The 16,616-nt window shown below is 36.5% G+C and overlaps 3 protein-coding genes across 3 annotated transcripts in view; all 3 read left to right on the forward strand.

Annotated features, from left to right (window-relative positions):
* LOC105319912 (E3 ubiquitin-protein ligase TRIM71) overlaps window positions 1-16,616 on the forward strand; it is a 241,989-nt gene that overhangs the window by 96,286 nt on the left and 129,087 nt on the right. The window lies entirely within an intron of this gene.
* LOC136271271 (uncharacterized) overlaps window positions 1-16,616 on the forward strand; it is an 81,862-nt gene that overhangs the window by 59,921 nt on the left and 5,325 nt on the right. The window lies entirely within an intron of this gene.
* On the forward strand, window positions 13,451-15,979 carry LOC117691531 (E3 ubiquitin-protein ligase TRIM71-like). The gene is made up of 2 exons (XM_066072020.1): window positions 13,451-13,482; window positions 14,056-15,979. Exon 2 carries the CDS (start codon window positions 14,090-14,092, stop codon window positions 15,758-15,760), a length of 1,671 nt encoding a protein of 556 aa, XP_065928092.1. The 5' UTR covers window positions 13,451-13,482; window positions 14,056-14,089; the 3' UTR covers window positions 15,761-15,979.

Consider the following 16,616-nt stretch of genomic DNA (forward strand, 5'->3'; position numbering starts at 1 on the left):
CTGGTGCAGTATCACAGAGTTTAAGTCCACAGGGTGAGGATTTGTTACTGATATGTTGGATTCATCAGATATTTTACAGGATTTAGAATTCTGTGGGTTTTGTGAGTATCCCCCCCCCCCTTTTTGCAGGTACCATTACCTACAAGTTTCTGTTCACATAATCATTGACTCTTTGTTAATACATGCACTGTAAGCCGACCTCTATTTATGACAACTTTATGTTGCAATTTTTGTGTAATACTGGTAAACAAGTTCTATGTGCCTAATTTTTATGACCAGATCTTTTTAAGCCAAAAAATGTTTTTAAGAGGTTAAAAAAAAACGGTTTTTGAAAACATTGTCTCAAACCACAGTCCAGCATCTGTATATCTGGATAGCTCTCTCCTACTGATGACTGCTAGAACACCTTATTCATCAAAATCTTGAATATAAACACCAAATGTGTAACGTCCACTTAAACCAATGAAAATTATTGTTTAACCCTGGTTACTGCCTTTGTAGCAATGATATAATACTGTATGTTACGTAAACTGTGATTGGATAATCAAAGGTTGCTTCAAAGGTCAATCTCCGACTATGCTTTACCTGCATTGGTTAATACTATAAGAAACTGAGTTATTTTTGTGTCGAATCGTGCAACCACAGCGAGGTGGAAGAGGGTCATACATATTGCCAGTGGTTTGTGACGATGTGAGAACATATTCTTGACAGTGATATTTCTGCATGCAAATTAAAGATAATTTAAAGTACATGTATCAGGATAATTATTCAATCAAGATGGCTTAAGGTATTCTAATGTAAAAAAAAAAACAAAAAAACTCTGTCCCACTGAGGTTTTTGCAATTCATTTAACATTTACTCCCCATAATAAGTATATTTCTGACTGGACTAACTTGTCAGTAACCTATAAAAAAAAAGGTTAATATATTTATTCAGTACTATTATACATGTAACTTGATGGCTATGGCTTTACATTGCAGCAGAACGGACTGTATAGTTTTGTATCGGGTACTTCAGCTTACTCACTTTTTCTTCCAATACATTATAGGTCTGTATGAAATGCTGGTGTTTATGGAGTACTGTGACCGTGGAACTCTAAAGGAGGCGGCTAAGATGGGTCTACCCGAACACAACATTTTCGAGTGTACACACAGGAGATTCTACTGGCCTTCAATTACCTACATGGTAGGACCATCAGGTACATGCACACATACACACAAGTGGTGACACATTCATACTAGTTGTGCCTGGTCCTTTTTTTGTTGTTTGTATCATCAACCTTTAAAAGAGTTTTGTTTGATGTATTGGTTGGGAGGTGGGGGACGGGGACCTGTAGAAATACTAGTATAAAGTCTTAACTACAATTTAAAGTTATTTCCTATAAAAAAAAATTCTCTCTCTCTCTCTCTCTCTCTCTCTCTCTCTCTCAGTGTGTATATAGTGTAATTTGCTGTATTGATTGGAATAAAATTAACAGGGACCTTACATAATTATTACATTTTATGAAATGCCAAACAACCGATCGATGATATTTATGTCCATTTTATTGACATTATCATTACTTTTGTTATGCAGATCCCACTACCATACTGTAAACTCACAGAGAGGGGCAGCTGTCAACCCATTCCATAGTTTTCCTCTAACAAGACTTGTAATGGGGGGGGGGGGTGCATATTTATCCTCAATGAACCTCAATGTAAAATAACAACATGTTGTAAGGTAAGTTTATCATATTTATTTTTATGACAATAACACTGAAAAGTAAATATGAGGGATATGCAAATTTATTATGCTGGTCAGTGTGTACACACAAAACATTTAATGTATAAATACATGTATATGTTGATAAATATTGGTTAGAAAGTGTCAGTGTAAGCATTTAACGTATAAATACATATGAATAACTATTGATTAGAACCTGCTTGTAACTTTTTAAACCTAATTGTATTGCATATTTTTGTTACAAAAATAGTTGTAAGTTCTTAATATGTCTCTTGTTCTCATTTTAGGCTTTGAAATGTATTTACTAACACTGTTTAAGATTTGGTTGCTGGCATTGAACTGTGACTGCCCAAGACTGATGAGGTCTGCTGAAAACTCTAATCTCTGTAACACTGTTACATCCTTTTTGGCCGCCTCATCTTCATTAAGTGTCTTGGGCGTCACTGTTCATGGTAACATACCAGCCACTAACATCGTGAAGAGCAACTGTATGTAGAGATGTATGACCCTACATGTATATATGTATGGTGTAAGTCTTCTTACCAAGTTACAGCTTCGAAGGGTGACCACAGAGAACAGAACCCCGTGGTGTATGTTTATATGTGTATGTGTGTGTGTTTGTGTGTGTATGTGTGTGTGTGTGTGTGTGTGTGGACCTATGGTGAGCTTTGAGGAGTATATCATTTTCTTAGATATTGACCAATAGAGTTATTAATCAATGTTTCTGACTGATATGAGGAGCGGATCTGAGATGTCAGTGATGAAGACATCAGTTATCGTAGGTAACTGTTGGAGCCAGGCTCACTTTGATTCAAGTCATGTCAATACAGCTGAAGAGTAATACGGTGAGAGAGGATTTAATATTTTGTCATCAACTGAGTATTTCCTCCATAAATTCTGAACAAAAAAACATGATTATGTACAATTGTAAAAAAGCATAATCTAACTAGTTACTGGTAAATCCATTTTCAGGCGTAAATATTAACATTCATTATTAAAACCGCTTTCAGATGCATTGTTTAGCTCATTTTCAAAAATCTCATTATTTATTAAAATATATCACATGTAACGTTGCTGATCGGTGCTTTGTTTCATACGGTACTTTATTGTTGACTTTACTTGAATCATTTCATGTTACATTCAGATTACTTGGACTGACACAAGCAGACAGTTGTAGTTTCCATCATGGTAACCTTCACGTATACCAAACAAGAGGCCCATGGGCCACATCGCTCACCTGAGGAACAATAGAACAATGTACAATCATACATGTAGATCCTGTATAAATAAAATATATTTCCCCCCTGGATATTCTTATGTGTATAATCATTGGTCCCTTTTCTAACAGGATGATTTTATAGTCATATCACATGTTGAGAATTGTTTATATATGGGATATAAAGCTACATCAAACTCTGAACATTCTTGTGAGGCCGAAAATGTCATGGACCCAAAGTCTTAACAATTATAAAGAATCATCTGGCTGAAAAATTTCTGGGAAGAAGATTTTTAAAGATTTGCTCTATATATTCCTATGTAAAACTTTAACACCCCCAATTGCAATGTGGCCCCACCCTACCCCCGGGGATCATGATTTTCAAAACTCTGAATGTACACTACCTGAGGATACTTCCACACAAGTTTCAGCTTTCCTGGCTGATTAGTTTCTGAGAAGAAGATTCTTAAAGATTTTTCTCTATATATTCTTATGTAAAACTTCGACCCCCCCCCCATTGTGCCCCACCCTATCCCCGGGGGTCATGATTTTCACAACTTTGAATCTACACTACCTGAGGATGCTTCCACATTAGTTTCAGCTTTCCTAGCTGATAATTTTCTGGGAAGAAGATTTTTAAAGATTTACTCTATATATTCCTATGTAAAACTTCGACCCCCCATTGTGGCCCTATCCTACCCCCGGGGGTCATGATTATCACAACTTTGAATCTACCCTACCTGAGGATGCCACACAAGTTTCAGCTCTCCTGGCTCATTAGTTTCTAAGAAGAAGATTTTTAAAGATTTACTCTATATATTCCTATGTAAAACTTTGACCCGCTCCCCATTGTGGCCCCATCCTACCCCCGGGGGGTCATGATTTTCACAGCGTTTAATCTATACTTCCTGAGGATGCTTTCACACTAGTTTCAGCTTTCCTGGCTGATTAGTGTCTGAGTAAAAGATTTTTTAAGATTTATTCTATATATTCCTATGTAAAATTTCGACCCCTCATTGTGGCCCCACCCTACCCCAAGGGGCCATGATTTTCACAACTTTGAATCTACACTACCTGAGGATGCTTCCAGACAAGTTTGACTTTTCCTGGCTGATTAGTTTTTGAGAGGAAGATTTTTAAAGATTTACTCTATATATTCCTATGTAAAACTTCGACCTCCCCATTGTGGCCCCACCTTACCCCGGGGTCATGATCTTCACAACATTGAATCTACACTATCTTAGGATGTTTCCACACAAGTTTCAGCTTTTTCCTGGCTGATTAGTTTCTGAGAAGAAGATTCTTAAAGATTTTTCTCTATATATTCCCAAGTAAAATTTCGACCCCCCCCATTGTGCCCCACCCTACCCCCGGGGTCATGATTTTAACAACTTTGAATCTACACTACCTGAGGATGCTTCTACAATAGTTTCAGTTTTCCTAGCTGATAAATTTCTGGGAAGAAGATTTTTAAAGATTTACTCTATATATTCCTATGTAAAACTTCGACCCCCCCCCCCCATTGTGGCCCCACCCTACCCCGGGGGTCATGATTTTCACAGCTTTGAATCTGCCCTACCTTCGGATGCTTCAACACAAGTTTCACCTTTCCTGGCTGATTAGTTTCTGAGAAAAAGATTTTTAAAGATTCTCTCTATATACTCATATGTAAAACTTCGACCCCCGATTGTGGCCCAATCCTACCCCAAAGGGTCATGATTTTCCCAACCTTGAATCTACCCTACCTGAGGATACTTCTACATTAGTTTCAGCTTTCCTGGATTATTAGTTTCTGATAAGAAGATTCTTAAAGATTTACTCTATTTATTCCTATATAAAACTTTGACCCCCCCATTGTGGCCCCACCCTACTCCTGGGGGTCATGCTTTTCACAACTTTGAATCTACCCTACCTGAGGATGCTTCCACATTAGTTTCAGCTTTCCTAGCTGATAAATATCTGGGGAGAAGATTTTTAAAGATTTACTATATATATATTCCTATGTACAACTTCGACCCCCGATTGTGGCCCCATCCTACCCCCAGGGGTCATGATTATCACAACTTTGAATATACTCTACCTGAGGATACTTCTACATTAGTTTCAGCTCTCCTGGCTCATTAGTTTCTGAGAAGAAGATTTATAAAGATTTACTCTATATATTCCTATGTAAAACTTTGACCCGCTCCCCATTGTGGCCCCATCCTACCCCCGGGGGTCATGATTTTCACAGTTTTAAATCTATACTACCTGAGGATGCATTCACACTAGTTTCAGCTTTCCTGGCTGAATAGTTTCTGAGAAGAAGATTTTTAAAGATTTACTCTATATATTCCTATGTAAAACTTCGACCTCCTCATTGTGGCCCCACCCTACCCCGGGGTCATGATTTTCACAAATCTGAATCTACACTACCTTAGGATGTTTCCAGACAAGTTTCAGCTTTCCTGGCCGTATGGTTCTTGAGAAGAAGATTTTTTAATATTCTCAAAAATTTTCATTACTTTGTAGTTACCTCCCCTTGAAAAAGGGTGTGGCCCTTAATTTTCACAACTTTGAATTCCCTTTTCCTAAGGATGATTTGTGCCAAGTTAGGTTGAAATTGGCCCAGTAGTTCTTGAGAAGATGCTGAAAATGTGAAAATTTTACGGACAGACGGACGACAGACAAAATGTGATCAGAAAAGCTCACTTGAGCTTTCAGCTCAGGTGAGCTAAAATCCGACTGTTCGTACTTTGTTTATAACTATGCAGTTAAGTGTAGGTTTTAAATTGTTCAAACTTTGATCTCTTAACCATAACTTGGCTCAAAGGAGGGGTTCAAATTTTAATATTGGTGTATTTTTTAGATTTTCAATTGTTTAAAACATGTCTTCTTTGGTGTTTTATGTGGGTATGAAGATAGATAGCAAGATACAGTGTATAACCCGCTTTAGTATGCTGTGTTATTTTTTGTCTGCAACTATTGATACCTTCATAGTCCGAATTAAACTAATTTCCACAGAGAAAAAAAAACACGTGCTTAAAGATATTTCATATTAAAAAAGCGTTTTCGGATGAACGAATGCGCTGAAATTGAGAATTAATATGACTGTAGGTCTAGATAAAAGAGGGTATATTTCGTGTTCCTAATTTCCTGTCATCTTCAAGCAGTAAAATTGTTTCCTTTGGTGGTTCTTCATTTTCGCTAGCCAAGAATGACGATCCACTGTGTCTCTCTATTCTCTAAAGAAGACGATGGTTCTCACACAGTCAAATTGGGTTAGAATGTGCACGTTATTCGGTTTAAACAAAAAAATCGCAATAAACATTGTGGCATTAGAAATGTGGTATAAAATACCCTGTTGTTATCTGACGATTCATTTCATTCTCGTCTGTAAAATACCTTAATAATGATTTATTTTTATTATACAATCATAAGAATTGAGTAAGGAAGTGTTTGTGTGTGTGTTTGGGATGGGGGGGGGGGGGGGGGGTATAGGGCCTGTGAACTGCGTTTGATTAATATAGTTTCATTAAATTCTTAAGTACTACTCAGTATCCTTTTGACATATTTAAATTTTAGCAATTACAATGAATTACCAATTAATACATGCATTATGACGATATGTCAGAAGGACCCATAAATAAGATAAATATTGTCTGCCATTATATAATCACATTAACATGTATTTGAGATTTAACAAATTAACGATCAGCGCCGATGGGGAGAATAGAGATGCTTTACCATTGGGTGCATTGGCGGATCCAGAGCGGGGGGGGGGGGGGAGGGGAGTTCCGGAAGTCGGAACCCCCCCCCCCCCTTTCTCTGGGACATATGAATTTTTCGAAAACGTTAATGCCTATTTAAAGGCAATTTTTCCCATTTATAATAGAAATACTGTAATTATTTCAAATAAATGCTTTAAAAATTGCTTTTTTAAAGAATTTCGTATACTGCGTCCAATAATTTTGTTCTTATATGAAAAAAAAACCCTATCGATATTTTATCGAAATAACGTACATGTACATTGTACTCCTTAAAATCAGCATCTGGTGTTTACTACACTGAGTAAACATGTGGAAAATAAAAGAAAAAATACATGAAATTAAGCAGTATCTTAAAAAACGCAGATTTATAATAACATCTACAATGTATTTTTTACTCTATTTTAAAAAAAAAAAATTGATTATAGTTTATACAGTTTTGAACTGTCATGCCATCGAGTAAAACGACGTTCAAGTACGAGTACACGCATTCGTTTTACTCAAGTTTAAAAGTATTGTTTAGTTAACTAACTAAAGTAATTATAATAGATGAGTTTTACTTCCTTTCATACGAAAAATATACAAAGGAAATTATATACATGACCCGCTTATGCGGGTTATATATAAGCTATTTTTCTGGAATGCTAGCTACCTTCATACACACATGAAACACGAAAGAAAGCTTTTTTTTTTTGTTTTGTTTCCAAGAATCGGAAATTATGTTACAAAAATACCGTGTAAAGGTTTTATATGTAAACCACTATGAAAATGCCCAACTTTTCAAAAGTTTTCTAAATATGATCGCATCTGTACTAGTGCCGGATGATGTAGCGCACTTATTAAAGAGGTCACATCAATTTCCTGGGACGACAATTGCTTTTACCATTGAATTACACACGTACCATCTATTCAGCAGATAAATTATTCCCATTCTTTTGTCATATCCTATCATTAAGACCTTTATTTAAGAAGGCAATCGATAGAAATCAAAATCGATGTATAGTTCAGAATAGACATATAAAATTACAAAAATATCCTTTTTCATAATAGTTTGTCGTAATTAGTCTGAGTTATTTTTGTTTCTTAGTGGGTTTTTTCTATCAAGCATAGACGCACTTTCTCATTGCTGGAGACTTGGGTTTCTTGAGGCTAAATATTATGCAAATCTTCCTTACCTAAACCAAAACGCTCAATAATGCTGTTGAAATAGATGTAAAATGGATAGTGATAAGATAAATGTTTATTAAATACAGTTGTATACGCACGGAAATGTTCAAAAAGTCCCTTGTTTATTGACAAATGATGAATTTTGCACATATTGGTTTTTATCAAATGGAACCCCCCCCCCCCTTTTTCCAAATTGCTGGATCCGCCTCTGTGGTGGGTGAGGTATCCCAGCGTATCGTTAATCTGTTGTTAAATTTCACAGGCACCTGTCAGGGTACAGTCAAATTATACAATATGTATGTACTCATACATAAGTGTGACTTATTTTTATAGAAACGAGTTAGTATGCACCGACAACTTGATATAATACCTTTGAAATGTGTTCTTTTACCAAGTCACTCTTAATGTCCAAACCGATAGTTCTAGTATACTTCTTGCATACGTAGAATGACGAAGGCATTTGTATGATATATGCAGGATTTACGGTCATTGGGATATTTCGAAACATTCTTCGTTTCGTGTTTTCGGAATTTTGAACTTCAGAAGTATCGCTATTCCGAGTACAAAGACCTTCTCTACAAATCATTCCGGTAACCATCTAGACGAGGACGTCTACTTTTTCCGAAGCGCGAGAGAATTATCATGGAGTGAATTTTTGACAAACTTTTGTTGAAGAATTTTTTCTAAAATTCTACTTACTTTTATATATTTTCAAAAGAATTCATTAATGTACCTTTCCCTTTGTACAACAAGACAATAATTCACTTTAGTTATAATTGCTTAATTATTCTTACACCTCACCTTTAAATTTAATGGCTCTCTCAAATTGAAGTTTTACTCTATGATATATGTCACTCATACTCAATTTCTTATTTCTAATGTTTTCAATTCATATTTGTTTTGTGATATACATGATTGTCGAGAAAGAGGAATTAGGTTTCGGGATTTTCAAGTGTAGTTTTTTTTTCCGCAGAAATCACATATATCGACCTAACTATAAGTAAAGTGCTTTTTACCATCTTTAGAACAGTTTAGTCTAACATTGTTGCCGATGTATAACGCCTTATTTTCCTCGGTGATATTATATCAATCTAAAATTGTAATAAGGGAAAAATGGACTGATTGTAATTATTTTTTTTTTACTTTTTATAGAATGTTGGGAAATAATATGAACTATTTAAATTGTAATTTTCGTCGAGCTTGGTTTCTTTTTTTCAGTTCCACTTCCCGGAGACAGAAATGATCCTCAATTAAATATTTAGGTGATGTTTTAATACAGGTAAAAACCCCGGTCAAAGTCGCAAAGACAGAAATGTTTGTAACAGATATCTGTTTACTGTTGAAGCAAACATCAAATAATCAACATCAGTTTTACATATCTATGCAGAGGCGAATCCAGAAGAGGGTTACGCCCCCCCCCCCCATCCTTTGAAAATGAAAAGAAAAGAAAAAGAGGGAAAGAGAGAGAAAAAAGAATTTAAATAAAATCGCCAAAAATACACATGCATTTAAAGGAGAATGTTTTGGCATTGCTTGTACTTGTATAACTGTAGATACTGAAGCTGTTGCCATGCACCAACAGTTATAGTGATGTCGTACACACACGTAGCATCACCCAACCCCCTTTTTCATTTCTCACAGCGACTACTTTTCTTAAATTTACGTATAAAAAGTTGAATCAGCTTGCTCCTTTTTTGGATTGTGTGTTTAATATTGAAATGAAATAAAGAAATTATGAGTGAATTTGAAGTTATATATATATTACGCCAGCCCAGCCCCCCCCCCCCCCCAACGGATTAGAATTTTGAAGATTTGTATGCCTCAAACGGAAACCAGAGAAAATATAGTATCTCAATATGTAAACTAGTATCCAATCCATCTGTTTTTGAGAACTATATACCTCTATTTTTTAAAAATTTAAGAGAATAAGAGCATCCTGCATAAATACCATTTCCAACTCCTCATCCTTAAATACCGTAATGTCGCGTGTATAACACGCACTTTTTTTCAGCCAAAATTTGATCAAAAGTGGGGGGTGCGTGTTTATACATAGGACTAAAATTTTACCCCATTTTTTCAAGCCGTGATTCTTAATACCTCGGGAGACGTGACTGCCGATATAGCGTGTTATGCAAGTTGTATGAGTGTATATTTTCTGCTGATATAGCGCGTTATGCAAGAAGTTGTACGATTGTATACTAAATACTAAATTTACTGCATCAGAAATACCTTATTCTTAGTTTTATTTCCATGTATTGAAATATTTATCCACTCTCAACACTATTTCTTGCATCAAACAAGTTTAAATATCGCCAGTGTATTCGCCATTACGTAAGCAATCACCTGTTGACTCGGCGCGTGGTCAATGTTTGTTTAACAATTTCCGGTGTCAGAAGCATGCACCTGTCTTGTGTCGGACTTCACAGGGTGTTTTCAAGTGCATGAAGATTAGCGATTATTCTGATTTTATTAAACTTGATTACTTCGTGTCCAGTTATGCAGTTAAACGTTATTGCTTTACAAGACACTGCTAAAAATACATCGATCATTTGTACGACTTGATAATGACGATATACGACATACATACGTTTCTTCAGAATGTTTATTTAACAACAATCAATGAGTTTGACTATAATTAATCAATTAAATCATTTCTTTTGCTGTTGTTTTGGTTTATATCTGCAAGCATTATAACTTAGCTCGGTTGCCGTTCTTCCCTACGTATGATGATCTTCAACTTTTCACTGTTTTACGAAGTGTCTAATGATATTTGATACCGCCAATGTAAATCATGCCGCCCTTTTTAAGTAAAATTGTAAGAACTGTGACTCTAATATCGCTTGGGCAATGTTCCGATCACGAAATTACAGTAATTGCGCTTGGGTTACAAATTATCATTAAACATCGATAGTTATTTGGAAAAATGGCGGCCGTCGATTTTCATCATTGGGCTACGTTCCGATCACAAAATTAAAGAAATAGCGCATGGATTATAAAATTATCATGAAACATCGATTGTTTTGGGGGAAATTGCGGCCGTTGATTTCGCCATTTTTTGGTGCGTGTTATACATAGGACCTGCTGTTTTTTCGCTATTTTTTGGTCAACTTTGGGGGTGCGTATTATACACGAGTGCGTATTATACACGATACATTACGGTAGCTTAAAATTTGGATTTAAAGAAGATGGGGGAACAAGATGCAATAGCGCAATTACCCATTTGGTTTTGTCATAAAAACAATTTCAATTAATTTTTTTCCAACCGAATATACTACATGATGTTATATTACAAGTTTACAAAAGCACAATTTCTAATCATATTCAGTTTTGAATATTTTAACAAACGATAGAAAAAACAAATAAATTTTTAAGTTTTGGTGGTATGGAACCCACAACCTGAAAACCCTAGCTCATAAATGTTACCTTATGTCTGGTGCTCTAACCACTGAGCCATTCAGTCACAACAAACTCCATTGTTAAATGCTATATGCAACTTCAACCAGAAATTTACGGACTTGTAGTATTTCTCTAAAACGTTTAATTGTTGGGATACAAAATGATATTTTTAAAGTATCAGGCACGTAGCATCGGGGGGGGGGGGGCTGCCCCCCTCTCCCACCTGTGTGGACTCAAGATCGTGGCTAATGACGTTGTTGTACTTTATGCCAGTAATTTCCCCCTCAATTCCCGACCTTTGAAAATTTTCTGGATCCGCGCCTGGGCTGCCCCCCCCCCCCACACTTTTTCTGGCAGCAACAAATTTTTTAAAATTTACAATAAAAAAATGGAATTATCATTGAGTTGGCCCCGCGGATTAGGATTTTGAAGATTTTGGGAAACTTAAAATTTTCCTTTATTTTCTTTTTTTTTTTTGCTTGTCAAGATTTTTTTGATGAGTCTGCCTCCCCCCCCCCCCTCCTCCCACTTTCAAAAACGTTGCTACGTGCCTGAGTATAGTGGGTCATCTCTCCATGTTTTTGTCGATTGAAATCGGTTTGATTTCCTTTCAACCTTACATAGACTTAGACAAAAATATGGAGCCCAGACCCACTCTATTCCAGAAAAGGCATTGAAGTTCTAAAAATGACACTATTTGGAGGTTTTGACACGCATACGCCAGTTTAAATCAACCTATTCTAAAAATTTAACATACCGGTATGTAAAGGTTATAAATCGATGTTTTGTTAAATATACATTGTCTTCAATACACTGGCGTCGGAAGCAAATTCAAAGTGGGGGGGGGCTAGACTAATCCTCAGAAGTATTGCGAAAAAAGTAATTCCAAATTCATGAAAATCCTAATCCGTGGGGGGGGGGGGGGAGAGTATACCTATACTTCCAAAAGAAAACAAAATTACTTACAAAATTACTTTCCCTCATTTTCTCTTCCAACATCACGAAATTCCTAATCCGTGGGGGGGGGGGGGGGGGGGGGGTTTGCTTCTGGATCCAACTTCTCAATCTTTCAAGGTAAATTTAGGAACAATAATCTTTCCTGCGAGAAAAAGTGGGGGGGGGCTGAACCCTCTATCATACTATGTTTCTATTGGTTTGGTATAACTTTGATAAAAAAGTGGGGGGCCCCCCTAGCCCCCCCCCCCCGGTTCCGACGCCTATGCAATAATTTAGGAAGAATAAGATTTGTTCATATTTTAATTTATAGTATCTTATCTATCCCTGTATAGGCAGTTTACACGCCAAATTCACCCATCTTTTTTCTTCAAACTTTTGTATTGAGTAATAGGCACATACTTGTACATTCATGATTTGTTCATAAAAAAAAGTCAATTAAAGAATATACATGTAGATATTCCTTAGTCAGACACGTGACGATTTCAACGATTAGAGAACATCATATCACTGATTTGAAGTGTTATTATTATGCAATTTTTAAAAAATATTTTTAATATTAAAATTGTAAAATTCCTATTCGATTTAGATACACTAATATTTAAAGACGACGAAATATTCAACTTTGCACGATGTTAGAAAACAAAATGTCTGACTAGAAACCCTTAACTGCAATTTTTAAAAAATAAAAATTGTAGAATTCCTATTCGATTTAGATAGACTGATATATATAGAGACGACAAAATATTCAACTTTGCAATATTTAGGAAACATAATTAAAAACCCTTGACTGCAAAAAAGACTTTGCCCCTGGACCCCCTAATCATAGATGGGTCTCCATGCAACCGCACCTATCCCCTTCCCCTGAAAAACTTCCTGCAAGCATACATGAACTGTACTTACATGATCACAAAACACGCCCAATATCTATAAATCTCTCCCACCTGTGTGGACTCAAGATCGTGGCTAATGACGTTGTTGTACTTTATGCCAGTAATTTCCCCCTCAATTCCCGACCTTTGAAAATTTTCTGGATCCGCGCCTGGGCACCCCCCCCCCGCTCTCTCACATACCTTCTACGTTAAGTACGTCCCAAAAGTTTTAACTTCTTACACAATAACTTTGTCAATATTCTGAGTCAGTCCCATCACGACCAACAGTTTACAATATAATTTGAACAATGCAGGAAGGGGGCGACATATTGACCTACATATAAAGAAATCACGTGACGATTGTACAAGTAACCAGACCCGGAAGAGAAGCCATGGTGGGAGTTTGAAGGTTTGTAGTTTGTTAATCATAAATGAATAAGTAAAATGATTATAAAGAAATAATAATGAAGAACATAATCAAAATTGTACAGTGGGCATCGTGGACATTATTTTAATGTTTTGCCATCAGTTACCGAACAAACTGTAGACCAGTGACATTGGTGTGGGGGGGGGGGCGCACGGACCGACTAAGAAATCCTATAAAAGTTGGAGAATGCGCTGAGCGGATCCTGACGGCCAGAGTGTGTCAGGAATCCCAGGAACCTACCCCTCATAGAAAAACGTAATATAATTTTCAAAAGTAAAATTACCAAAAAGTAGGGCTTTGAAACCCCCTCCCCCAACTTGAAAAATAAAAATCACCCCCACCCCAGGACCTGTGCATGAGATTGGGAGGGACACAACTTGAAAATGGTTAACCCTATAGCTCAGTCAGTAGAGTGTGGGGGGTGGACGGGGGGGGGCGATCCTACCTCCCTTCCATGCAAGAAAATTTTAGACTACACACACAAAAATGACATAGAATTAATAAAAACAAGTTTGCTAATATTACATTCATGTAACTGTTCTTTTATTCTTTCAGAAATCGTCTAAATGTCTCATCAAGGTGTCTGACCATGGACCGCCGTACCTGGGCCCAGGATGTGTTACGGTGCCATCTCTGTGAGACCCCGGGCCCCCCTATGTACTGTGATATTTGTCATATACATCTGTGTGTAGCCTGCGTTGGAAAACATCTCTTAGATGAATCCAAAGAACACAAAGTAGTGCCATTTAAAAAGAGGGGACTAAATCCTAAATGTTCCAAACATTCCACACAATTATGTGACCTTCATTGTGAACATTGTGACATTCCTATTTGTCTTGAGTGTGTCTCCTCTAATGAACATCTAGGACACAAGCAAGTTGGCAATTTAAAAATTCTGGATACCAAGAGAGAAGCCTTAAAAAAAGATCTTCAAGAATTAGAAAATACCATTTATCCTAAATACCAAGAGATTGCATCTAACATCCCAGTTCAAAAAACTGATCTGAATAAAAATTCCAAGATATTAACAACAGCTCTTGACAAACATGGAGAAGACTTGCACAGAGAAATAGACATTGCCATCAAGAAACTGAAATCTGACGTGGATGAAATGGAATCCAAACACCTGGTTGTCCTTGATAAGCAGGAAAATGAAATCAAATGCAGTATTTCTGAAATCACAAAGTGCATTGCTGATCTGAAGAAATTACTCAACTCCAATGATGTCAGCCTTGTCTCTGCCTACAAATCCAGGATTGCTGAATTCAGAAGATTGCCTCCTAAACTCACCGTTTCCTTACCAAGATTCACCCCTCAGAAGATTAACAAAGAACAGATTTATCAGCAGATTGGTTCTCTGTCAGCATTATCCATCAAAACAGAAGAACATGGCTACACAATGGATTCTCCCGGTGCTGAGTCCTCTCCCACTGACAGACCGCTCATTGATGTACCACGGATCATCACAGATATAAACACCGAGTATGGAGAATCTAACGGATTACGCAGTGTGTCCTGTCTGAGTGATGATGAAGTGTGGACGAGTGGTACGGACAACATGATGAGACTCTATAACCTCCACGGTAATCTAATGAAGTCAATCCAAACCAAGTCAGGGAACATACCATATAACATAACAGTGACACAGAGTGGTGAACTAGTTTATACTGATCGTGAAGATAGAACTGTGAACATAGTGAAGAATACACAGATACAGACAGTGATCAGACTACAGGGATGGAGACCTGGCTATGTCTGTAGTACCTCCCATGGTGACCTACTGGTTGCCATGATCACTGATGATGGGAAACAAGCAAAAGTTGTGCATTATTCTGGGTCCACAGAGAAACAAACCATTCAATACGATGACAAAGGACAACCTCTATATTCATCTGATACTTACCCTAAATACATCAGAGAGAACAAGAACCTAGATATCTGTGTAGCTGACTATATAGCCGGTGCAGTAGTGGTGGTCAATCAGGCCGGCAAACTCCGGTTTACCTACACCGGTCCTCCCTCTACTACCAAGGGACCATTTAGTCCAATCTGCATCACTACAGACAGCCAGGGTCGGATCCTGATAGCAGACCTTAACAACCACTGTATCCATATCCTGAATCAGGACGGACAGTTCCTCCGCTACATTGACAATTGTCATTTACAGTATCCAACAGGTTTATGTGTGGACACCAGAGACAAACTCTTTGTGGGTGAACCGTTTACAGGTAAAGTGAAGAAAATCCAGTATTACATGTAAACAAACTGTGATCATAATGTTACATGTCTACAAAGTGAACATCTAATGTCTTTGTAAATAAACTGATTGTGTTTATTAATAAGTGTTGTAATACATTAACAAACTATGTATAACTATATCAAATCCATGTATTACCAAACTGTATTTATTTGTTATGTTTTATCAAACTGCAGTGACTGTAACAATTCAGAGACTGTGTATTGTTCATGTACATATGATTACTTACTATCTGTATATTTTACATGTGAATAAACTGCTTTTATATGTAAATAAATGTAAATAATCAGTATTTTGTTAATGTGGTTTCTTATATCATAACATTAAAGGCTGTTGACATTTGCAAAGATAGTTTTCTAACTATAGTGAAGTGAAATATGTCTGCATGTATGATTATGAAATTTTAAAATACAACTAATTGATTGATAGGAGAACTTGACCAACTTCTAAAAAGAAATTTTAACATTATCAAGTGCCTTGGGTTCAATATTTCAGAATATATGAATATTATCATGATGATAGATATCGGACCTATTACCGGTAATAATTAAGGCCTATACAAAAAATTGTGTGTTGAGGGTAACACTGATGAAAAAAATAGGTTAGGTAGGAAGGGTTTTCTTCTATTTTATCATATTTTTTTCTGCATAATTCCTAAGAATGTTTGTTTGTGTCACATTTAAAAACGAATTTTTTATAGAAAAAATATAAAATTCACAATCGGATAAAAATTGACATATCATAATGGTAGGATAGGGGCATTTTTGTAGGTTAGGTCTGGTTGCCCAAAACACACAACTTTTTTTTAGGCCTAAAAGTCGATCTTCTTGACACTGATTGAAAAATTGACACAGATGCT

This window comes from Magallana gigas, chromosome 9 (assembly GCF_963853765.1).
Source record: "Magallana gigas chromosome 9, xbMagGiga1.1, whole genome shotgun sequence".
NCBI classification, from domain to species: domain Eukaryota; kingdom Metazoa; phylum Mollusca; class Bivalvia; order Ostreida; family Ostreidae; genus Magallana; species Magallana gigas.